The 26,110-nt window shown below is 30.9% G+C and overlaps 1 protein-coding gene across 7 annotated transcripts; it reads left to right on the top strand.

Moving 5' to 3' along the window:
- On the top strand, positions 1-25,677 carry LOC142333616 (uncharacterized). Of its 7 annotated transcripts, none has more exons than XM_075380947.1 (6): positions 3-399; positions 948-1,090; positions 3,704-3,900; positions 9,524-9,670; positions 20,668-20,802; positions 22,816-25,677. In XM_075380947.1, the coding sequence occupies exons 3-6, from the start codon at positions 3,877-3,879 to the stop codon at positions 23,629-23,631; spliced, it is 1,122 nt and encodes a 373-aa protein (XP_075237062.1). In that variant the 5' UTR covers positions 3-399; positions 948-1,090; positions 3,704-3,876; the 3' UTR covers positions 23,632-25,677. The 7 variants fall into 7 exon arrangements, with proteins under 7 accessions (XP_075237064.1, XP_075237062.1, XP_075237061.1 ...); XM_075380946.1 differs by having other exon boundaries at positions 3,688-3,900; XM_075380949.1 differs by lacking the exon at positions 3,704-3,900 and having other exon boundaries at positions 1-399.
- The last annotated feature ends 433 nt before the right edge of the window (positions 25,678-26,110 follow it).

The following is a 26,110-nucleotide window of genomic DNA, read 5'->3' as shown; positions in this document are numbered from 1 at the left end:
AGCTCACTTCAAACATGTTTTGTAAAAATATAAAACATGAACGCGTTTGCTAATTTAAATACCAAATCTTATTTACGTTTTAACTTTTAAATGTTACATGTGTAATTATATTTAGTCTGTAACTGTTCGGTTTTAAGTGGTTTACGTTGTATTTTTATAAATTGTTAACCTTTTTAAAAGTTTAGAGTACGAGATGTATTAAGATATTCTTCTATCAATGATTATTATTATGGTTTTGAAAAATATTAAAGTGTATATGTCTATATTAAAGTGTGACTGCTGAGTTGGCATGATTGTTTCAGCTGGGATGTTTAGTGGAAGCGTTCTGATTGAGGTTATCGCACAGTATTTGTAATTTTCCTGTTATGAGTTATCAATTTATTTACAAGTTAATCTGACGTAAGTAAGTTTGCGGTATATTTTAGATAAATGAATAAAAGAAATCGAAAGTTAAATAAGTTATTAATTACTATTGTTCGTTTTCGTGAATCTCTTGTTAACAAACTTTATTTTTTCAAATACATCGTATTTATTTCTGGATTACAAGAAATGTTATTCTCAGAAGTGGTGAGGTGATATGTTTTTACACCACAAGTACGACAGTGAAATTATAATACTTAATATAAATCTAATAATGTTTCATGTTTTAGTAATAAATTCATCCTAGATATTTATATGTAATCACTTTATGCCACCCAGCATAAATAGTTACATTTAAAGATTGGGGAGTTTAAAAAGTTTTGGAATCTAAAGCTCAGCTCGGTTTATGTATTGGAAATTCACATCAAACAACCTAACAAACCTGTTTCTGTGTGTTGTAAAAAACACAATTTCAAACTTATCGGGTTGAAATTGTGATTTGTGCCTTATTGAATTGATTCCCCCCTAATGTTTATAATAATTAAGTTATATAAAGCATGGATGGTTATTTGTGTCATTTTTTACAGAGGGATAAAAAGAAAAAATTATCAAACTTGAGGTGAAAGTAAATGAGAATATTAAGTTATTCATTCATTTTGGGTTTGAAGATTCTGGTCAGCACATCACAAAATGGCTCAACAGCCAAGAGTGGGTGTTGGCTTGTAAGTAAGTAAGTATTTTTACTTTATTTGTTCATTTAATCTTCTCAAAGTTCCTCCATTCCTGCATTTTAAATGCAGACACTTCTTCAAGTCGCACCTCCATGTTATTTAATAAGATAGATATTTCTGTAAATAAAAAAATAATTACTTACTACCCTTTTTTTTATTAAATACTTCCACATTTATTACTGCTGTGTTATTTCACTCTCACTTTCAATCTTTTGTTTTCAGAATATAGATGAACCTGTATCATTTTACTTGTTCAATACTTACCTTTATATAAATATTTTTGGCTTATCGTCTTAACCACATTATTTCTGTTTTCTGTTCATTTTCATTTAATGTTTGGTTATAATGTCTTCTGAAGTTGAAATCATCTGTTGTGTATCCTGTGCTTCATCTGCTAAAAACACCACCTCACCATTGAACTTTAAACAACTTATTTTTCTTCCCCTTACAGCTGCTGATCCCATTAATTCTTTTGTAGCATTTCATATATTTTCAGCTTACAGAATAGGTATAGGAACTGGACCTGCCAATTATATTACATTCTATTAAATAATTTTAAACTCTACATCGATTGATATTATTCTTCTTTTTTTGAGCGGTATATATATTGAACCCAGCAAAATCATTGGATCTATGGGAATTAGGTAATTGAATATATCCTTGACTTTTGGTGTACCTTATTTATACTCTTCAATTTCCAGAATTTCAAGCTACAATTTCCAAGTACTTGCTAGGAGACTTTAAGTTCAGGAAAAGGTTAACCGAATGTTATGTGTGGAGTTTCTTTTTATATGGATGACGAGGGAGAGGTACTGGATTGAGGCTTTTGAGATGTGGATCTGGAGAATGGTGGAGAAAGGATAATGGATGGATGAAGTTAGGAATTAGAAAATAATGTACAGGATTAAGGAAGAAAGCACTTATGCGGGAAGTATACAAAAGGAAAGGAAACCGGTTAGGATATGTGGTTAGAGAAAGTGGAATCTTGGCAACTGCATCAGAAGGGTCAGTAGGAAAGGAATAAGAAGGATGAACTTATTTATTTATTTATTCAAGCTCAATCTACTGATGGTGCAATGTCTTTAGATTTTTTGCCTTCCAGTACAATGTTCCATCAGACATGTTTCTATAATAAATCAGCTCTTTACATACATTAAATGTCCCCACTTCAAAACAAAATCTTCACTTCTAGAGATATAACACACAGGAGATGTGAGGATTTTCATCCTGAAAAGTATCACAACTACGTGGCGTTTGTGACCTATAGTCATCCTGATGATTGCCATATATTTCCTTTGAGTGTTGTAGGGAATTATATCCTCACCATTAATTAGAGCTATATACTGTTTACTTTCCATTGAGTTGTTAGATAATTCAGGAACTTTCATTTAAAGTTTTGGTTTATAACATTTTTAATGGAGCGGTAAGACAAGCTACATCTTTTGGTCATCATTATTTGGGTTCCGTGCTTTGCCGATAAGTCAGCCTTCTCATTTCCTTCGATGTGAGATTGTATTCGTTGAAAGGTAACTGAAACATTAACTTCACCTAATCTACCGAAAGACTGCCTAATTTCAGATGTTCTTGACATTATTGGGAAACGAAACAATGAGATCTCTTGGAGGGCAGATTTAGAATCACAAAACAATAAAACAGCTGTTTTAAAGTGATGTTAATTGCCTCCAGCTTACTTGAATATTAGATCGTGGATACCGGTGTTCTTTGGTGGTTGGGTTTCAATTAACCACACATCTCAGGTATGGTCGAACTGAGAATGTACAAGGCTACACTTCATTCACACTCGTACATATCATCCTCATACATCCTCTGAAGTATTATCTAAACGGTAGTTACCGGAGGCTAAACAGGAAAAAGGAAGCTTTCTACTGAAATGAGTTTGATGTCATTCTATAAATAAATAAAAACTGAAAAGAGGACGATAAATACCAATGCATCTTACGTCCTCCATCAAAGAGCCATTGTTATAAATATGGTGGGACCATTCTGGCTGAGGGTAGTGAACCTGTATAAACTAATACATGATGGTCTTCAATAGTATCCCATCAGTGTCTGATTTCCTTAGCAGCTCACCCAAGTCCAGGCTAGTTTCAGTGTTAAATCTATGTCATGGGCATTCTGGAAGTTTGAGATTTTATATGCTGCAAGGAGGAACAAACTCCTGCATTATCTCCTTGACTTGATGTATAAAACCCTTTTTGTGTTTTTAAATTATATTTGTGTGTTACATATCTATGCCAGCAGTTGTCAAAAGGCAATCTAGTTTATTTCTTGTACTGAAGAATCGCTAATCGTTCTATTAACATTGCCAGTGGTGGATTGTTTGTCGCAGCTTGCAATGGCAGGATCAGTGTTATTTTAACAGCTCCAGTAATGTCACATGGCCTGGTTCTGCACACGTTCCATCTCAACTTTCCTGACATCACATCCACACAGCAAGAGAAGTTGTAATATAAACCTTGTATGTTTAAGTTTAACATTGATAAAGAACACTCCTGCTGCTTCCCAGCCAATCTTTTAAGTATATTTAGTCTATTCCTTATTTTCTGAAACATCTTTTAAACATGCTTCTTCCCAGTCATCTTTGTATCCAGGAACAGACCAGGGATCGCTGCACTTCTGAAACTGTAATTCACTTCATGAGGTGAAGATTGGAAACTGCAGTGGGATGAAGGAGACAGAAATAAATAGAGACTGTGACAGTATAAAGGACTCGCCACCAGGTAGAAGGCCAACTGATGATGACTCACTAAAAATGATCTAGAAAATGTCAGGCTATCAGAAAATTCAGGTGATCGTCTTATCCAGAAACCCATCACTTGCTTTTAAATTAATAATAGGCTAAATAACTTGTTCTCAGTAGCATTGCTTGCTAAATAACTTAATAATTACAGTAACAACAGCAAATAATATGGCAATTTTTATTTATTTATTTATTTTTTTTTTTTAGAAAAACTAGGTAGTAATTGTTAAATTTTTTTAAAAATGTTAATATTATTATAAGACTAGTATGTTTCACCAATTCTGTGACTGCAGGTTTAGTGTAACTTCTCAGTTAAGATTGAAACCAATGATATGCCCGTTTGATTTCTTTATTAGGAATACTTATATTAAACTTGTTATTCAATTTTGTAGAAATCATATTAAAGTAGCCAAAATCTGCCATAAACTGAATAAATAAATTTACATCCTTCACGCTTAACCTACTCCCGGTGCATTCTATAATCTCTTTTATTTTAAGTACATGTCTGATATCTATTTTTTCTATAAACGTTATTACAGTAAAATTATAATTTAATATTTCATAAATTTTTCTTCTTATTTCTTTTTTTAAAAATATAGTTTCTATATTTTTTATGGGATTAGATTTAATCCAATAATTTTCTAACTTCTTATGCGCTAAATATTTTATTATTGAAAATACATTATATATTTTAGTCGAACTGTTTTCTACGCTGTATCCTTCATACAGATTCCTTACATCATCAAATTTTTTGGAGATTTTAAACTTTTTTAATAACATTTGAACCTCCTTCTCGGTAAAATCATGAATTTGAAAAATTTTGAGTTTTTCAAAAACGGTATATTTTTAATTCTATTTGAATTTTTTGTTAAAACACCAGAGTAACGCTAGCATTTATAAGTGCTTTTTCAACACGATTTGCTTGTAATATATTTGTAATAAATTTTTTAATAAACATTATTATTCTATCTACTTCCTCTGTAAAAGAATAATAGATGACTTTTTGTATAATCGCGTGGAAATCATCTATAAATATTATTATTCTTCTGTTAAAATTTGAACATAAAACCTTTGATAAAAACTGTATGCTATCTAGTAAATCTGGTTGAGATGCGTTTCCATCTATCATTTTATTAAAATAACTATTAAATATTTCCATATCGGATGAAGTTAAATTGTTAAAATTGAATAAGTATTCATGATCGAAAAACACTGCAGAAATAATGGTTCTAAAGCTGACTAGAAAATCTTCAAAATCTGTGATTGAGAGATCTTTAAAATCTATATTAATCGCAGGATATTTTCCAAAATGTTTATAAAAAAATTCTTTATTTCTGTATATAACTAAATTGTTTTGTGAAAAAAATCTATAATTTTCATTAGCATCGATATTTTTCACTTTTCCTGTTCTTATGTCCACTGGTATTTTGCAAAATCTTTTAATCATGTCCATATTTGTGCTTTTACCATTACGAGGTGGAGTAATAATTATTAAGTATCGGTACGAACTGAAAAATTCTTTTATTATTATAGTTTTATCTACAAAAGCGGCTGATTCAATGACATCATCATAGAAACTGCTTAATAAGTTAACATGCTTGTTCTATGCTCCCTACAAAACAAATAAAAGAAGATAATAGAAACTTATTTATCAAATAATAATAGTTGGGGGACCTACACAGAGTCTAGGCATTAATATTATCAAGGGATTATTTATTTGTATTCTATATTTTTAAAAATTAATAATATTCTTTTTATAAATAAATTTTGGAAATATTACATTTAGTGTTAAAACAAATCTTAAAAGTGTTCACAGTGTATGCTTGACTGCACTTTCTTATGCCGGTTTAAACCTTGTTTAGTACTACCTGTGAAATGCTTAAGTGCGGTTTTGAAACTTATTTCATTGTTCAACAGGTTTATAAGGGTTTATTGTAATAAAAATTTTCTTTCAAAAATCCTTCATAAGTAGAAGTCATGAGGAGAAAAGTCTGGAGATATAGTAGCAGTAAATTCAAAGAAATTATTTATTTCCCCCTCCAAAAAAAATCGTCCAAAATTATATCATCTAGTTTCCTGACTGTTCCGTTGCATCTAACAGTAGTAGCGATGGATCGGTAATTCTGAAGCGATTGATGTCAGAAATGGCATTGATATTTCTTCTGAGGATTCAGCATATCAACTTCAGTTTTCTCCGACCGAATTGATCGTTCATGGAAGGCATCCTGGTTGTCTAAAGTCAAATTCTCTATTGTAATTATTTACTTATTAATCAAACTTCATGCTGTCAAAATGAATTCAATGTGGATGGGATTTCAAAAATTTCTGTTGCTGTTTGAACATGTCTGTAAGTACAAATTTTTTATTATCCTTGTTTAAACAAGGATAAACAATAGGGCTGCGTTAAAGAAATCCCTGTGTGCTGTAGATTTAATATCGCCTATAAACGAGTGAAATTATTGTTGTTGGTATTGCTATACTCGTATACAAAATTACCCTGTCAACAGAGATTATGGGAATAAATACAGATGGAATAACTAATCCATTAATGAAGCAAAAACTTAAAGAAAGAAACCCGCTGGACGGCCAACTGCTAATTTGTTCCACGGCTTAAAATGCATGTGTGTCTTATACGAAGAGAACTTTGATGGACAGAGGAGATATTTGGCTGCAGTGATAAGGCACCAACTTTTGAAAATTTTTTTTGAAACTCAAATATCAGTTTGCATAACCTTTTTATTATTTTAGTTTAAATATCAATTAATTTGTAAAACCTGTGATTAGTATCAACCAATCTAGAATTGTTAATATACATTAGGAGTAATACTCCTGTAGGTTAATCAGGAAAATATTCGATTCAGGTCGTTTAAAAAAATTAATTATATTGAAATTATTTTGAGTCACTTACTTTGGTAAATCCAGTGATGATAAATAAAAAAATAATAATTGTTACAATTGCCATGTTTTTAATTAATTATCGATATTCACTTTAAAAAAAAAACATTATAAAAAATTTATTTTAAATTAAATATCTGGTAATTACTTAAGAATGTCTGTCTGCGTTTAACCTGTTAAAGGCCTGTTATGTATCATTATTATTAAAGTAATAGAATTCACATCAGTAAAATTTATGATTATGCGATAGACATTAAGATTAATTTTACGATATCTATTAACATAAAAAGTTTAGTTAAGATAAAAAAACCCTGCTTACCATAAAATATGCTACAGCGTATATTATATACTTTTAACAAACTTAAAAAAAGCAGAAGGTTCTCAATTCAGCTTCCGTGGATTTTTTATTTATTTTCCTGCGTAGCTGATAATGGGAAAAAGGGATCAAGGATAAAAATATGAAAGCGGGTGATCTTAAAAATAAAGCCGTTGAAGTTTGTAAGTTAGTGTCTTCTCTTTTGTATTTAAGGAAGTGAACCTAAATGTAGAAAAATGAACTTTTTTTTTTAATTGTTTTATTTTTATTTTCTACTTCAAAATTTTCTGTATTTGTGGTTAGATGTTTATAAAAAGCCCATAAGAATTTTTCATGTTTTCAGCTGTAAAATTTACGATTTTGCACTTTTTTGAAAGATTGAAATTAAAGGGAAATATATATATTGGAAAATTTTTAAGGACTGCCTTGTTTAATCTGGTTCAAACATTTTGCAGCAAAACAAGAACATTAAAAGAAAATGTAGACGGCAGTCTGAAATTATAAAAATTTGACTAGCTATTATACGGATGGTTCTGTTCATGCTGATGTAGGAAAAGACATTGACTCGATGAAACAGTCTGTAATGGCCGAGTTTCAACTGCTATAAAACCGAAACACACAGTTGTAAGCAGTTGATGTTTCTATGACAGAGCACTTTCACATAATGAAGTGCTTGGCAATCATACAATGTAAACATACAAATAAATACATTCATATTTAGTTATATAATACCTACATATTTTAGGCTTTTTGCCGAAGAATTACTGCCCAGATGTATGAAAAGACTGATGCAGAATGCTAATGTGGGTCCCCACAACTACATCCGGAGATAGTGTAAGAAAACACTGAAAACATAAAATATAACGTGGAGTTTATGTTACATTTTATATTTTGTGGTTTGTCTCAACAAACCACAACAATGAAAGGAAGTAAGAAAGTATGAATGACTAATCCGGTGTGTTTAGGTTGAGGAGTCAGGCAAGGATGCATCCTCTTACTGACACTGTTCTACTTTTACATTGAAAAAATATATTAGAAGAAGGAATGTATAAGAGGGTGAAAAGATAATATTCATAAAGTTTGCTAATGATATTATCATTCTAGCTGATGGCACACACGTGCTTCAAAGATTGTTAACGGCACTGGAGGAAGTATTGAATGATAAATATAAGAAAAAGTAAAGTAACAGAAGTGAACGACAAAGAGGATTTAGCAGTAAGAACAAGCGAAGGAAGAATAGAAAAAGTAAAAAAAAATTACACTTATTTTGGGGACTGTGGCGACCAGATTGGAAGATTGCAATGGAAATAAAAGCATTGATAGCAATGGCAAAGTAAGCCTTCAGTAAGAGGAAATTACTATATAGTAAAAGTCAGTGTTCAGGATGATGTTAGTCAAATACTACGTATGGAATGACTTGTAGTAAAGCGTGAATAATAAGGAAGAGGAAAAGGCACTAGATTGAGTATTTTGAGGTATGGGTGTGGAAAACATAAGATGGACAGATAAAGTGAGGAATGAGCAAATAATGAAGAGGATTAAAGATGAAAGAACACTTACCCAGGAAGTATACAAAAGAAAAGAAAACAATTAGGACATATGGTTAGAGGAAGCAGAATCATGACAACTGCATTGGAAGGATCAGTAGAAGGAGAAAGGAAGCAATGAAGAAGAATGATTAGATGAAGAAGTTAATAGATGTGAAGAGTGGAAAATACTAGGGAATGAAAGAGAAGGCTTATGACAGGGATAGATGGAGACAGCATCAGAGTAAGGGACCTGGTGCTACACAGAACATTAGGTGATGATGGTGACATAAAAAACGCCAATTACATCTGGTATATTAAACTGTCAGTGAATTTAATTTTTGATGTGCACATATTTCTGCAGTACAAAATGAGTATCATCAGATAGTACTTGTGTTTTCTGTTTGTGAAAGTAAAATAGCCATTTTTTGTAATCTAATTAATTTTGAAAGCTTATTTTAGTTTTGTAAGTAATGAGAATTTTTTAAAAATATCTTTATTTTGCAACCATATCTAGAAGCAAATCAGTGATGTAGCCTCTATAATTCCTTAAGCTTCCACTGTCAATATTATTATATCTGTTTTCTAAGAGTAGAGAAATACATGAATGCTCAAGTAATAAAGTACTTCTAAGTAAAATATTCACTTTTTTATATAGGGAATAGATTTTTAAAGTTTTAGATAATTGAAGGAGTTTTCATTACCTAAAGTAACGTGGATGAGATTATAATTTTGAAACAAAAAAAATTTTTTCTTTGCCATTTACACTTTGTATTTTTATTTTTAATTTTTTAGAATATTTAATACGATATGTTAATTATGTAAATGTTATTGTAAATTTTAATTAGTATTCTATTCATCGTTATGTTTTGCGATTAGCTTTTTTTAAGCGTTAGTATTTTTAAATATACTTAGCGTGTGTTATTTTTAATAGGTAATGGAAAAACCTGCCTGCAATACCCTTGTCATCGATAATCTTTCATCTGTTAGTATAAAATTAGAAAAAGAAGAGGATAAAACCTATGAAACCGAATGTTTATTTTTACCACATGTTACACCTGATCGTGTAATATCAGAGCATGTAAGTTTTTTTTATGTCTATCAGGATGTTTGCTATTTATTTTCATTTTAGTACTAACATGTAATAATTACAAATTATAATTTAGGTATCGGGCAAGTAAAATTAAATTTAACTAATTTGATTAATAGGAGGGAAACCATTCTCAAATAATGTAATCTATAATTACTTATGGAGTCTAGAGCGTATAGAGCACTCGTTGTAATTATTCACCAGAATGGAATGCGGCTGTTTGCTGACATTGCAAAAATAACCTAGTTCAGGTATTGTAAATAGGATTCTTGTCAAAATATCTTCAAATTTATTGTGATCTTTTTCCCAGATTATATGCATATAATAAAATGTAACAAATATAAATAAATACAGTGAATATATCTTAAGAAAAGTTGTAATAATATTTAATGGATATGAAGAAATATAAAATAAGAATACAAAAATTAATAATACAAATAATAATTAATAATAGTATAGAAAGAAAAAAATATTGATTTAACTTTTTATTTATGTAGAACTTATTTGTTGATTTAAGAGAAATACAAGCTGCCGATCGGTTCCTTGTTTTTTAAATCACTGATTTAATGTGGAAAAAGACTTTCTTAAGAGTAAATGGAAAAAAAATTGTTAACAAAGGGATTACTAATTTTTTTCTGTAGAAGAAAAAGTATCCAACATGGTATTCCATGATTCTAATATTGTGTTTTCAGTATAATATTTTAATTCTTCATTCTGTGATAATCTATGATCTTCCATATCTTCAGTATGCTTCTGAATTTTCATAAATTGTTGGATTAGATTGCTAATTGTGATAATTTGCATTCCTAAATTGTTTAATTACAAGCAGCTAAGGATAAGGAGTTACCAAAATCCTCCATATCAAATAAATTAGGGTAATTAATAATTTTTCAATCCTTTTAAAATTGTGAAAAGTACTGCATAATGAAAAGAAAGAATATTTGTAAATTCATAGGTGAAATTCTAATTATTTTTTTTTAAATTTGCAATTTATCAAAAAATATTTTCAGCATCGGAAAATATCCATACTTACCAGATTCGATATCAATAAAAATATCTAATTTTATTTTGAACATAACTTCAATTGTCATCCCACGTCGAGCAATTTTTTTTATTTGATGATGTGTAAGTGTAATGTTATATCTCAGAAAAAAATTAATTTAGTTGGTTCTGGGTCATCAAGTTCTTTAAAATAAAGAAAAAGAGGAATATTTCATCCAAGCAATTTACAGATGTTTTTAACAATATTGCTTGACTCAGATGATGTAAATTATTGAACATTAAAAGAGATATTCTCAATCCACATCATTTGATGTTATCTTGATCATTATTTGATGGTATATATGCCATCAAAAACTTTTCTCGTGCCAAGCTTGGCATGCATGCCACTTATTTGCCATTCCTGATATAGTTCTTTGAAAATTTATTTTTTTTTCCACAAGATGGCAGTCTGCCTTTATACTAGCTGTTATATTTTTGAGCTGTTGATTTTAGTTAAATTTAGATATTTACATAGTCTTTTAATTTTAAATCGATCGATTCTAGTTCATATATTAATGAGTTATAAGTAGTAGTTATTTAATTGAAACATTTGATCGTTTTAATTAAATTAATAAAATTTCCAGAGCCTAACCTATAATATCTCCTACAATATCGTGGAGATTATCATATAGTGGTTCGGTGAGTGCCTATTAACGATGAAGTGTTTAAGTGTCTAAGTAAAAAATGACAACTGCCGTACATTTTTTTCATAAGTCTTGTACTGACAGAATATCTCTTAATAAACAAAACTTGTTTATTAATGTGATCAATCAAAATGGCACATATTTAGTTTAATAAATTTAATTTGAAATATAAAAAACCTTGTTATACTTTTACATTGAAATACAAAAATACTTTTTCTCTAACCCTTTGTTTGTGAAGTATTTGTGATTTTGAATGATATTGTGATGTTGAATGTATCAATTTTTTTTAGTAATATAGAGCTGTAGATTAGCTGGATCTTTTTAATATGAATTATCTCTAATGTAAGTCATATAAAAGTGTGAGTGTGTTATTGTTAAAAATCTACTTGTGAGTATTGAAAGGCTATTTTTGTAAATGTTTGTGATGAGAATTTACTTCCGCATCTGGTAACTGATTTTCTATGTGTTTTAAAGATAAATAGTTCTGAATATTATTTTATTATTATTAATCAGGAAAATGTATTTATGCAGTTTTTATTGTTTTCATTTTCAAAGTAAAATTTGCCTCAAATGTAACAGTGTAACATTGAAAATAAAAAGAGCTTCTATCTATCAAGAATATGAGATAATTCAACTTTTTAAGGACAATAATATCCTTATAAGAAACATAATGTTTAAAATTTCTGGTTTTTTGTTTTTTGAAAATATATTTATTTCAAGTAAAAAAATCCTCTAGGTGTTGATAGCAATGACATTTCAATAGATGCTCTTTCAACTGTAGGAATTAATGTAATCAAAACAGAAGATTTGGAAATTAAAAATGAAGCGGTAAATTATCAGGTTTATTGTAAGAGTTTTATTTTTATTTGAGACCTAATACAAGGGTGGCTGAAATTTAATGCACAATCGCTCAATTGAAACAAATATGGCATAAAAGTACATTTTATTTACTACAAAATCTTAATATTTATTTTTACATATAGTCACCATTTACAGATACATGTTTCTCCTATGAACCAGTTTTCTCATTCCATCAATGAAGAATTGCTAGCGTCTTTCCTTGATTGACGACCTCACTTTGTTCTTCAGTTTATCATCCCTGGTGAACTGAATATCCTTAATAGCCCTCTTTACATGTAGAAGTAATTGAAAATAGCAGGGGTGCTGTGTCTGTGAAGTATGGAGGATGTGGAATAGATTAATATTTCAATTTCACAATCTTTACTATGCAGGTGTCCATAAAATATTACAACTATAAATATCAATAACAATTAAATAATATCTCAAATAAAACCCATTTGTAACATCTAAGAGCAGTATTAAACAAATTACACAGATGTCATTCTTGGTTGTGTGGAAGTAACACTTGATGCTGACTTGTAGCCAAAATAAAAGTCAGTGTTATTTCACTCAGTAATAACCTTGAACGCTCAAGAGAAGGTGAAATATGCTCAACAAGTTACATAACTACTCAACAGCAGTTCATAGAAATGAAATTGGATATAGTGGTTTTGAACGCTGTGCAACAGATTATCATCAAAACCATACTCATGAACAGTACAAAGAGTTTAAGACTGTGGAAAGTGATGAACACAAGAAAGGTTATGGAAGGCCAAGCGTATTAGAGGAATATGTCAAACAAACCTAACAGGCATTTATTTGCAGTCGATAAAAGCAGCACTTGAATAAAACTTTTGATTGTGAACATGTTTTTAGGAAATGTTTAAAACTGCGTCCTCGCAGACTTCAGTTAGTACAGGCAGTTGCACAACAAGAAAGGTAGATTATTCATAAGAATTTTACTACCGCCATGCTTAATTGTTTAGAAGATGGATTATCTTAATAAGATTGCTTTTTCCAGTGAGGGTACCTTTCATTTATTAGGATAGGTAAATAAATAAAACTTCAGAATCTGGAGCTCAAAAAATCAGCATTTCAAGCTGAATGTATTAGAAACTGTTTGAAAACTAAACTGTGGTGTTGTGTGACAAGTGACAAAGCGATGTGGTCATTTTTCTTTCATGAAAAAACTGACCAGCAAAATTTACCTTTGTATTTATGAAAATTTTGTTTATCCTCAGCCACATTTTCCACCTAACATTGTCTTTCAACAATATTGTGCCATGCAAGGCCACATAATTATGAATTTTTGAATTACTAATTTCCTAATTGGTGGATCTGTTGCCCCGAACAGCTTAGCCATTGGAGTTATTGAATTTTATTTTCTTTATACAGAATTTTGTCAAGGATCATGTCTGCATGTCTTTTGTCAAGATGAACATCATCTCTGGATTTGTTAACATTGATGGTAAAATGCTCATTGTACTTAGCTTTGGATAAATGTTGTAGCATTGGATTACCACATAGGTACATTTAATGCTTGTGAATTTTATGCAGAAAAAAAAGTTGAATTTTGATAAAAGCTCTTATCTTACTGCAGAAGAGTTATAATTTTGTGTAATGTAATACATTTTTCTTAATCAATCAAATTTCTAAAGATTTTTTTTGTATACTGTCATATTCTTAACCGTTCTAATTATGGCAGTGTTATCGATTAATAATGAAAATTAATCATCATTAAACAGAGGTCGCCTAATTAAAGAAAACATCATAGTTATTGTTTTCAACTTATTGAAAAATTTGTTTCCTTTGCTGTATTTTTATTAAGTTTACCAGTTGTAGGTACTATATAGTTATTTTTATAGTTAGTTTATAGTTATTTTTTTGTCAATCCAATACTTAATTACCAGTATGGATAAAAACAGTCGCATACAGTTACGCGGGTGGGTGAGGTTGTTCCATTTAAAATCTTGTTCTTGTTCTCATGTGTACTTCTTTTCTTAAATTTTAGGTAAAAAAAAGTTTTTATTGTCGTATATAGTTAAACCTCATGAAACCATTATTGGTGATATGTGCTGTTCCTACTTTGGGTAAAAAAGCTATAATCTTCTGAGTGATTGTTGGGAGGATAAAGCCTGCTGCCTGGAGGGCCTTGAATAATGGAATTCTAAGGAAAAAAATTTTTTTTTATGTTGAATTATACAAATCACTTTTTCAAAATTAACTTCTGCGAATAATTAATTTTTTCAACCTTTTTCTTTTTACTGATAAACCACATTGTGGTTAGTAAAAGACTATAGTAGAAGAAAACTGATGTACATATAAAAAATTTAATGTTTACAAGGAGACCTTCACAGCTGCCCTGTCAGCTGTAGAGTAAGTCGACTAGAGAAGATTTACAATGTGGTGCAGTTTTGTGTATTCATGTCTGCTAATTTATTCTAAAATACATAAGGCACTAAAAATCAATTTCTTCTAAATGCAGATTTAGATTTTGTATCAGAAAATTAATGTAAGATTTGATTTAACAGTGAATAGTAAACAAATTTTTATTCATAATCTGTGAAAAAATAATAAGGATACTGCTGCCATTCATGAAAAATTCTGTGAGAGATTTCCTGATATTCCATCATGGACTCATTAATGTTTGTATAAACTGAAAATAAAATTTGAAAATACTGTAAAGTATTAAAGATTCTTTCCTCCTCCACGATCAGGTAAGCCTAAAACTAGTTACGCTTTTGAAAATGAAAAAAGTTTTTTATTTTTACCTTTTTTCAGCAAAAAGAGCCTGAAATATTGGCCAGAAAGAATTTTTTTACGCTAGAAAAGTCGAGAATGTGTTATGAAAGTTTCTAAAGGAATGACATTTAATTGTTATCCACATCGCTTTGTGAAGATAATTTTGATAGAAGGTTGGAATTTTGTGAGAAATTCATATTAATCCTAATAAAGCGCATTTACTTTCCAGATTAATAATATTTTATTTTTTTTTTTGAGGCACATTTGAAATTAAATAGCTTAATAAATTATCATAATTATGTGTATTAGTATGATGAAAATCCATATTTAAATATGGAGAAGGAATTTAATGTACTGTGCATTTCAAAATGAATATCGGTGTTTTAAAGTTATGTAATTAAGTCTTTGTTAATATCGATAAATTATGCGTGAAATGAAAGAGCAACATAAACAGTTTTTTCTATAAGTGTTCAAGCGAACACGCTTTGTTACATGGCACACATCCTGCCGATAGGAGAGTTCATCCCGTACTTTAATCAGCAAGTCTGGAGTAATTGATGAGATTACTGCTCCAATCCTGTGTTTCAAGTCAGGTAGGTCAGCCAGTAACAGTGGCACATACACTTGATTCTTTATAAACCCTCACAAAAAAAAATTGCACATTGTCAGACTAGGCAAACGTGGAGGCCACAGCAATTAAGCCCTGCCTTCTGGTCTCTGGTGACTGATCCAACGATCGGGGAGAATTTCATTCAACCAATCACCTACAGCGTTATACCAGCAAGGAGGCGCACTATTTTGTTGCCAAATAAAGTTCTGCGGTTCATATTGCAGTCAAAGATAGAGCCATAGTTGTAGCACATCAAGACAGTTCATTCCAAACACTTTACACAAAGCTTTAGAAGATTTATATTCTAGACATGCTATTGTCACCAAAACCTATAATGCAGTCGTTGAGTTGAACCATCACAACATACGAGTGAGTTTCTGCTGGTTCCCTAGCCATGTGGGAATTCCAGGTAATGTACATGCAGATTCCGCTACTAAAGACGCATGTAGTCGTTCTTCACCGCTCTTGTTACTACATATGACTTTATTAAAACAACTATTGTGTGTTTATAAAACACACTATTCGAGCGAAGTGGCAAGGTGACTGTACTGCTATAGTCAACAATTAAACTCTGGGACATTAAAGATACTGTGTTGTCATGGGACTCCTCTTGCAGAAAAATTCATCGAGAGGAAGTGGTCCTCTGCCGATTGTGGATAGGACATACGAGAGCTACTCATGGGTGCCTGATGTCAAGAGAAAACACACCATTAGAGATGTGACTGCTGCTTAACAATGCGCCACATCTTTTTGGATTGCATATGTTATGTGGCATTGTGTCATAAATTTAAATTGCCGAGAAACATTCATCAAATTCTGGACAATGATAAGGAAGTTTTAGACCAGATGTTTCTATTTTTACGACGCATTAGTATTGTGCGTAAAATTTAATGTGTTTGTGTTTACATTTTTTACTGGAAAGAGTTTTTAATGTAGTCGTTTTTTCTTTTAATTGTTAGAATTTTTGTTCCTTTTTTGTTCTGTTATCTGAGAAGGAGGCCTTACACCCTCTTGGACTTTGTTAAATTTTATTTGTTTTCATTTTTGTTTCTTTTTAAATAGATTTATCTTATTGTTATTGTTCTACTGTGATTTTTGCTGTAAATTTTTTTGTGATATTTTATCCTTGTTATAAGTTTTAGTTTCTATTTTTATTATTTTAGTTATAATCCAGTTTTAGTTTTCTTTTTGTTATAATATGATATTTTAGCTTTGATATTAGTTGTAAGTTTTTCTTTGTTAATTTTTTAGTTTTTAGTGTTATTTTAGTTGTGTTTTTTCTCTTATATTTTTATTGCGGGTGATGATAACACGCAAGCATTTTTCACCTTCAAAAAACAAAAAATGCTTCATGTAAAGACCATCATTATACTTTTCCTGAATGAATAGGAAGCCGAGGAACAACTGAACAGCCATTTCATTAATAAGATGTCGTCTTGTGATTTTTCATTCTCAGGAGTCATCAAACAATTTACTTTCTTTAAATCCAAATGACCTAAACCACTCGAGTTGATTTAAAAAATTAGGTTAATTTTGTGAATTCTTCAGTTTCTAACAAAACTTTATTGAAAATTCAAGGGTAAATGTTACCATGAATACCTAATAACAGATAAATGACACTTCGAAAACTTCCTCTGATGTGTGTTATACTTGTAACAATAAAAAACTTTTTCTATTAACTGTTTTCTTAACGGTAACAGGAAAATGATGTTTACAAATCCAGTGCAAATATATTGATGGATGGTAAGCTTTATGATAGAATTTATATTCATACATCTTTGTGAATTTGTGTGATATGTATAAGGACATGTAAGGTCAACAAGTTTTAAGATGTACAAAGTTAATTTCTAGTTTTATTGAGCTGCACAGCGATATTAGCTTCCTCTTTTTTTTTCATATTTAACAGTTTTAATCGATTACAGTACACGTTAACTTAAAATGAATGTTATGAACCTTCTTGGAAGATTATATCAGGTGTATTGATTATCGTACCAGTAGATGTGATGCGTGTGTTCCGAGTGTTGAAGGTGTTTTTCTTTGTGTTAAGTTTAAAAACATGATAATACAATTATTATCGGTTAATACATTATTTAATTAATACATTATTTTTTTGAATTAGTGAGATTCGGTGGGAAGAGGAAGGCGACTTTTGGTCAGGTGATTTTAGAGTAATTAACTCAGCGTCAAATAATGGGCAGGCAGGAGTAGGTTTCGTGATGAATAGGAAGATAGGGAGGAGAGTGGAGTATTTCAAAACGCATAGCGATAGAATCATTGTAATAAGGATAAAATCAAAACCTAAACCGATAACGATTGTTAACGTTTATATGCCTTCAAGCGCCCATGATGATGATGAGGTAGTGTGTATACGAAGAGATTGATGAAGCAATTAAACACGTAAAAGGAGATGAAAATTTAATAATAGTTGGAGATTGGAATACAAGCATTGGAAAAGGCAAGGAAGGAAATATAGTGGGTGAATACGGGTTAGGCAAAAGGAATGAAAGAGGGGACCGACTTATAGAGTTTTGCACGAAGTATAATTTAGTAATTGCCAACACCCAATTTAAAAATCATAATAGAAGAATATACACTTGGAAAAAGCCAGGCGATACTGCAAGGTATCAGATAGATTATATCATGGTTAAGCAAAGATTTAGAAATCAACTCGTTGACTGCAAAACTTACCCTGGAGCAGACATTGATAGCGACCATAATTTGATGATAATGAAATGTAGATTGGGGTTTAAAAACCTGAAGAAAAGGTGTCAGATGAATCGGTGGAATTTAAAGAAGCTTGAGGAAGAGGAGGTAAAGAAGATTTTTGAGGAGGACATCGCAAGAGGTCTGACTAAAAAAGATAAGGTAGAAAATGTAGAAAAAGAATGGGAGAATGTTAAACAGCAAATTCTTAAATCAGCAGAAGCAAACTTAGGCGGAATAAAGAGAACTGGTAGAAAACCTTGGGTTTCAGACGATATATTGCAGCTGATGGATGAACGTAGAAAATATAAGAATGCTAGTGATGAAGAAAGTAAAAGGAACTATCGGCAATTAAGAAATCCTATAAACAGGAAGTGCAAACTGGCGAAAGAAGAGTGGATTAAAGAAAAGTGTTCAGAAGTGGAAAGAGAAATGAACATTGGTAAAACAGACGGAGCATACAGGAAAGTTAAGGAAAATTTTGGGGTACATAAATTAAAATCTAATAATGTGTTAAACAAAGATGGTACATTGATATATAATACGAAAGGTAAAGTCGATAGATGGGTGGAATATATTGATGAGTTATACGGAGGAAATGAATTAGAAAATGGTGTTATAGAGGAAGAAGAGGAAGTTCAGGAGGATGAAATGGGAGAAACAATACTGAGATCTGAATTTAAGAGAGCATTAAAAGATTTAAATGGCAGAAAGACTCCTGGAATAGACGGAATACCTGTAGAATTACTGTGCAGTGCAGGTGAGGAAGCGATTGATAGATTATACAAACTGGTGTGTAATATTTATGAAAAAGAGGAATTTCCGTCAGACTTCAAAAAAAGTGTTATAGTAATGATACCAAAGAAAGCAGGGGCAGATAAATGTGAAGAATATAGAACAATTAGTTTAACTAGTCATGCATCAAAAATCTTAACTAGAATTCTATACAGAAGAATTGAGAGGAGAGTGGAGGAAGTGTTAGGAGAAGACCAATTTGGTTTCAGGAAAAGTATAGGGACAAGGGAAGCAATTTTAGGCCTCAGATTAATAGTAGAAGGAAGATTAAAGAAAAACAAATCAACATACTTGGCGTTTATAGACCTAGAAAAGGCATTCGATAACGTAGACTGGAATAAAATGTTCAGCATTTTAAAAAAATTAGGGTTCAAATACAGAGATAGAAGAACAATTGCTAACATGTACAGGAACCAAACAGCAACAGTAATAATTGAAGAACATAAGAAAGAAGCCGTAATAAGAAAGGGAGTCCGACAAGGATGTTCCCTATCCCCGTTACTTTTTAATCTTTACATGGAACTAGCAGTTAATGATGTTAAAGAACAATTTAGATTCGGAGTAACAGTACAAGGTGAAAAGATAAAGATGCTACGATTTCCTGATGATATAGTAATTCTATTCGAGAGTAAAAAGGATTTAGAAGAAACAATGAATGGCATAGATGAAGTCCTACGCAAGAACTATCGCGTGAAAATAAACAAGAACAAAACAAAAGGAATGAAATAACAAAGATGGACCGATGAATTGGAAAATAGGAGGAGAAAAGATTATGGAGGTAGAAGAATTTTGTTATTTGGGAAGTAGAATTACTAAAGATGGACGAAGCAGGAGCGATATAAAATGCCGAATAGCACAAGCAAAACGAGCTTTCAGTAAGAAATATAATTTGTTTACATCAAAAATTAATTTAAATGTCAGGAAAAGATTTTTGAAAGTGTATGTTTGGAGTGTCGCTTTATATGTTAGTGAAACTTGGACGATCGGAGTATCTGAGAAGAAAAGATTAGAAGCTTTTGAAATGTGGTGCTATAGGAGAATGTTAAAAATCAGATGGGTGGATAAAGTGACAAATGAAGAGGTATTGCGGCAAATAGATGAAGAAAGAAGCGTTTGGAAAAATATAGTTAAAAGAAGAGACAGACTTATAGGCCACATACTAAGGCATCCTGGAATAGTCGCTTTAATATTGGAAGAACAGGTAGAAGGGAAAAATTGTGTAGGCAGGCCACGTTTGGAATATGCAAAAACAAATTGTTAGGGATGTAGGATGTAGAGGGTATACTGAAATGAAACGACTAGCACTAGATAGGGAATCTTGGAGAGCTGCATCAAACCAGTCAAATGACTGAAGACAAAAAAAAAAATACATTATTTAAATCGTGTTTATTTAGAATTGTATTTTATTTTGTTAACGCGTTACAAGTCCCCCAAGCATGTCTGATTTGCGTTTATTTATTCGTATAACTTATATGTGAATATAGAATATATTATAGTTCATTTAAAAAGCTTTTTATATCTTTTAACTACTTTATATTCACGAATACCATATTTAAAAAGAAGAATTTATTTGTTTGTTATTAGTAGGTTTTGTATTGTGATTACTGTTATAGGATGACGACTATTTGCTGGAAGATGAAGACTTGTCAAGGATTAATTTTAAACAGGAAACTAATGAAAATATTGAAGCGGATAATGACCATTATTTACAAATTATGAAAACAGAACAGATTGAACCACCTAGTTATGTCAGTAAACTATTTGTTTTAAATATAACTTGTCTCTTGTTACATTACGTACCGTTACAGTGATTTCCATTAAAAATAAATTATGTTTATTTTGTCTCTGGCAAAATTAACCGATTTAATCGACCTTGTATTAATAAAATATTCATTTCTGTTACACCAGGTGAGCGATTTAAAATTGAACCACTGTGGACTAAACACGGTTGTAATATGTAACATTTTACGATTGAAATTAAAAAATTGAAACTTAAATTAAATTCTGTATTTATATTAGCAAAAGTTTACATATTTACCATGTTTTTACAAAAGATGTACAAAGTGAGCATCCTGCATAAGCGGTTCTATTCATAGTAGCCCCCAAAAAAAAAAATTAAAACTAAACAAATGAAGAATGCGGAGGCCTCTGCCCTTTGCTGACAATTTATTTTTCTCTAAAAGCCACATGAATGAGTGCTGCTGAATCGTTTGATGTATGGCACATTGTTCTGCCTTGGAAGAAGCTCTTTTTCACGATCTATTAACCAAATGTAGAATTCTTCAAAAATTATACATTGCTCTTGCGTATTGACAGTCCAGTCGATAAATATTGGCCTCTCTACACATAATTACCAGAAACAGCATACCATATGCTAATTTTCTCATTATAAAGTGGGCGCTCAAACATTCAGTGAGAATTTTTGTCCATCGATAAAGTTTTTAAGAAGACCAATCACATTAATGACCAAACATTAAGACCAACAGACCAAACATTATGACCAAACATTATGGTTTGTCTGTTCTCTTAAGTCGATGTACAGTTGTTACAAAGTACGATTTCATATTTAGATGCGCAATCATTATGCGGTATGGTTTCATATTTAATTTGTAAGATTCATAATTTTTTATGACGCAAGATTCACGAATCTTACACCAAGATGTTTATTTTACTCTAATTTATTGTGAACTTTTATATAGATTTTTTTGGAGCGGCAGAAATTCTTCTTTGAATATCAGTTATGCCCTCTACTCTTAATGGAAGGTCACCTACTTTGTTTTGTGTTTAAAACTGACCCTGATGTACAACATTTTTTAAACAAAATTTCCACACTACTCTTTTATGGGATGCTACAGTTGCTACAGCTTCTGCTGTAGCAACCATTCCTCGATTCCATTAGGCAATTTAGAAGAACAGAGCTGCAAAGAATGAAACTGTAATGCGCTAAATAAGTATGAACAACAAATGAATGTAGTAACATATATAATCAATAGCAGCAGTGTTAAAGGTGAACTCAAATAACTGCAGTTTTAGCCGGTTTGGTTTGGTTTTTAGTTGCTTAGTTTTTATATATGAAAAATTTACATGTGTTTATTTATAATGATGTTTGTTTAAAAAAATACAAAATTGTTGATCTGATTTGATACTTTTACAATTGTACTTAATAAATTTTAAGAAAAGTTTTGTGCGTAAATTTATTTTGTCTCGTTTTCTAATAATCGGGAAACCTTTTTTCAGATATCGGTTATTAAATAAGAAAATTTTACTGTTTTTCATGTTTCATTGATAAATCATTTTTCATAGTCAAGCTGTTCAATCTGAGCGTTTTTATTGAGCAACAGATTTCTTGAATTTACTTGTGATGCCTTTGATTTTTGCGATACAATAAGACAAGTCTGTCAGCAGTCCTTAGGCTCACTTCGTACCATATGAAGAGCAAAAGATATTTATGTCATGGCTTTTCGCTTGGCTAGATGTTTAATAAAGTTACACAAGGATTAAATGTTTATGAGCGGCCCAAGAGTTATCCTGTTGTCCTAATTTATAGCAGACATTGTTTCACAGCAGTATTTAGTCTTAATAGATAAAAATAAATCCTTTTTAAAATTTTCATTTTTTATGAATTACAATTAAAAAAAATTAAACTTAACATAAATTTTGAGCTCGTACATGGATTCAGCATGAACTCAGTATTTTGTGTAGTAATTTTTAATGCGATGTAAAATCGGCTTGTTGAGTTACTCGATGGTTTTATTTTTCAGGTTACTGAGGAATGCATTGTAAACAACTGCGATATAAATAAGAAACCTTTAATGAAGCGTACTCATAATGAAGATGGAAAAAACTGTTCTGACCGTCCTGAAGAAAGGGAAAGCGTGAATAGTAAATTCATTAGCGATAGAACGTTAGAAAATTTTGGTAAAGATAGTAGTAGTGAAAGTTGTTCGATGAGAAATGTTGATGTTAATAATTGTGAAAGAAAATATGCTTGCAATTATTGTCAACTTTCATTTAATTATCTGTCTCTTTTAAAGAGACATCGTAATATTCACATCAAAGAGAAACAGTATATTTGTAATTTTTGTCAAAAATCTTACAGCCAAAGCATTAATTTAAAAATTCATCTTAATACTCATACTAAAGAGAAAGAATATGTTTGTAATGTTTGTCAAAAAACTTTCAGTCGTAATTCTCACTTAAAAGAACACCTTAATACCCATACCAAAGAGAAACTCTTTGTTTGTGATTTCTGTCAAAAATCATTTAGTCGTAATTCAAATTTAAAGGTGCACCTTAATATTCATACTAAAGAGAAAAAGTATATTTGTAACATTTGTCTGAAGTCATTTCACAGTAATTCTGATTTGATTAAACACCTTAATATCCATACCAAAGAGAAAAAATATGTTTGTAATTTTTGTCAAAAATCTTTTGATCGTACTTCTAATTTAAAGTTACACCTTAATACGCACACGAAAAAGCAAAAGTATGACTGTAATGATTGTAAGAAAACATTTCTTCGGAAAAGTAATTTTATGCGGCACATTAATAGGATCCATAAAGATATTAATAACTAGTTAAACTCGTACGGAAAAGGTTTGCACTTCACTGAATTTTGAGTAAAAATAATAATTAAAAAGATTTTTTTTTTTACTGATTTGTTACTTTGTGACCAGTATGCCATATTATTGATTCTAACCGAGTGAAAAACAGTATTAAAAGGATATAAAATAGAGCACGTATCGAAAAGATTCATCCGATTTCAGAAGGCTTTATTTTTTTAACAAATGAACTTAAAGTGAATTTATAAAATACATATTTGAATATGAAACTTTTCTTGCGGTTTTCACAAATGCTAATATGGACCCGCCTGATATATGAGATACATCTACAGTAGTTAGTTTCATTCACAAATGATCGTTTCTGCTGTTCCTGCGCTCTTGTTATATAGTTTTGCAGTTTGTCCGCAGTTGTTGGAAGAGAGGGTCACATAAATGGAGCCTTTTACAAATCCCCACAAGAGAAAAATCTCAGACAGTGATATCATGTGACCTTGGTGGCTGGTAGTGAAATGCTTAATCGGCAGACCCCTTACAGCCGATCCATTATTGTGTAAGATCCAGTTGTCAATATTCCACTTCATCTAACTGCACATTTTAATCGTTTTACTTCCTGCATAAGTATCCTTTCTTCTTTAATCCTGCCCATCGCTTTTTCTTTCTTCACTTTATCCATCCGTGTAAAGATATATAAATAAAATAATTTATCCTGTTATCGGAAGTTTGTCGATTTTACCAGAAAAGTCCTGTTGGCTGTTATTATCATCACGCTGTGGTTGGATTTGGTTCTTGTACTTCACTTTTACATGGCGTTTTACTGAAGGTTAAAGTATTAAAAAATACTTTAATTACTTTTAGAAATAAGACTAAAAAAGAAGTAAAGTTATTATAAAGTAATAAAGTATAACCGACTGGAAGGGTCTAGATTGAAATGTTAGACAAGGATTCTGCCTTTTACACATTTACATAAGATACAAATTGTATTAAAAGAAAGAAAAGAGGGAAAACTATAGAAGGATAAAAGATAAGATTCGTAAAGGTTTGCTGATACGTAATTGTAACTGTTGGCACTCGATGTGCTTCAAAGATTGCCAACAGCCCTGGAGGGAAGAATGAAAGATAAATCTAGAAAAAGGTAATGGAAGCAAAGAACAAAGAGTGTGTAATGGTAAGGATAAGTGAAGGAAAAACAGAAAAAGTAAAACATTACAGATATTTGAGGACTTTGGTGATGAGGGCTGTAAAACCACAATGGAAATAAAAGGAAGGATAACGAGAGCAAAGAAAGCCTTCACTGAAAAGAGGAAATTAATATGTAATAAAAGTTTGCACATAAGGAAGAGGTTAGCCAAACGATGTGTATGGACTGTCTTATATGGAAGTGAAGCGTGAATAGTGAAGAAGAGGAAGGGGGACAGATTAAGGCTTTTGAAGTGTGGATATGGAGAAATTGGAGAACAAGAAAGTAGTGAACAGGATTAAAGAAGGAAGAGTACTTATGTGGGAAGTACACTTGTTAGGACGTTGAATGAATAGGATTGGAATCTTGACAACCACACTGTAAGGGTCAGTAGAAGACAGTGTGAGGTGAGGAAGAAGGTTGAAGTTAACAGATGCGGTGAAGACTGTTAACTACAAGGAGACGAAGAAGGCTTGTAACAGGGATGGATAAAGATAGCAATGATGGAACCTCCACCGGGCAGAACAAATGTTGATGAAAGAGCGAAAGCCAGCAAGAGTCAGATGCTACAATTCAAAACCACCATTTAAAAGGATAAGAGATCTGTAAATTACTTAGTTTTAGAGAAAATAAAATGTAAAATTTGATCAAGTGAGTTTTCTATGACAGTTTGTTGGATAACACTAGTTTTTCAGTGATATATTGGCGTAGAGAAATTTTGTTACCGATTAATGGAATTTTTTATAATGTATAAATAGCTAAATTTTAAGAATATTTTTTCACAAAATAAAAACAAAGATTACTGTAATTTATTATAGCAAAAACAGTATTATTTTGTTACAATTATTACTAATTGATTGTGAATAAACAACTGCTGGTGTCAAGTTAAATGTTTTTATAATAAAAATGAAGACTGATGAATATTATTTCATCTGAATAATACAACTTGTGTAAAATATTATTTTCCTCTATCAGACAAATAAATCACGTCTTTCATAAGATTGATTGATTCTTCTTTTACATACATTTCAGTATATGTTATTCTGTATGGAGAAGAGTTGGACAAAGAGATTTAAATTTAAAAAATTTTATACTTTTTTTTCATAGCGTTTCATAAGGCGTTTTATTGCTACCGCTTGGAAAAGGTAAAATTGAAATTTGATTGAAACCATTTACACGTTTTCAAAAATTGACAGTTTTCCCAGAATCTGATCTTATTCCCTGAAACGGTACATTATTAACCTGTTTGTTTTCATAGAATAGATCTCTTTGCTTTGAAGACAGAAAGCCATAATCCAAGATGTTTGCATGATCTGT

This window comes from Lycorma delicatula, chromosome 13 (genome assembly GCF_047948215.1).
Source record: "Lycorma delicatula isolate Av1 chromosome 13, ASM4794821v1, whole genome shotgun sequence".
Taxonomy (NCBI): domain Eukaryota; kingdom Metazoa; phylum Arthropoda; class Insecta; order Hemiptera; family Fulgoridae; genus Lycorma; species Lycorma delicatula.
Note: the sequence above shows the minus strand (reverse complement) of the source record. Positions and strands in the feature narration are given on the sequence as shown.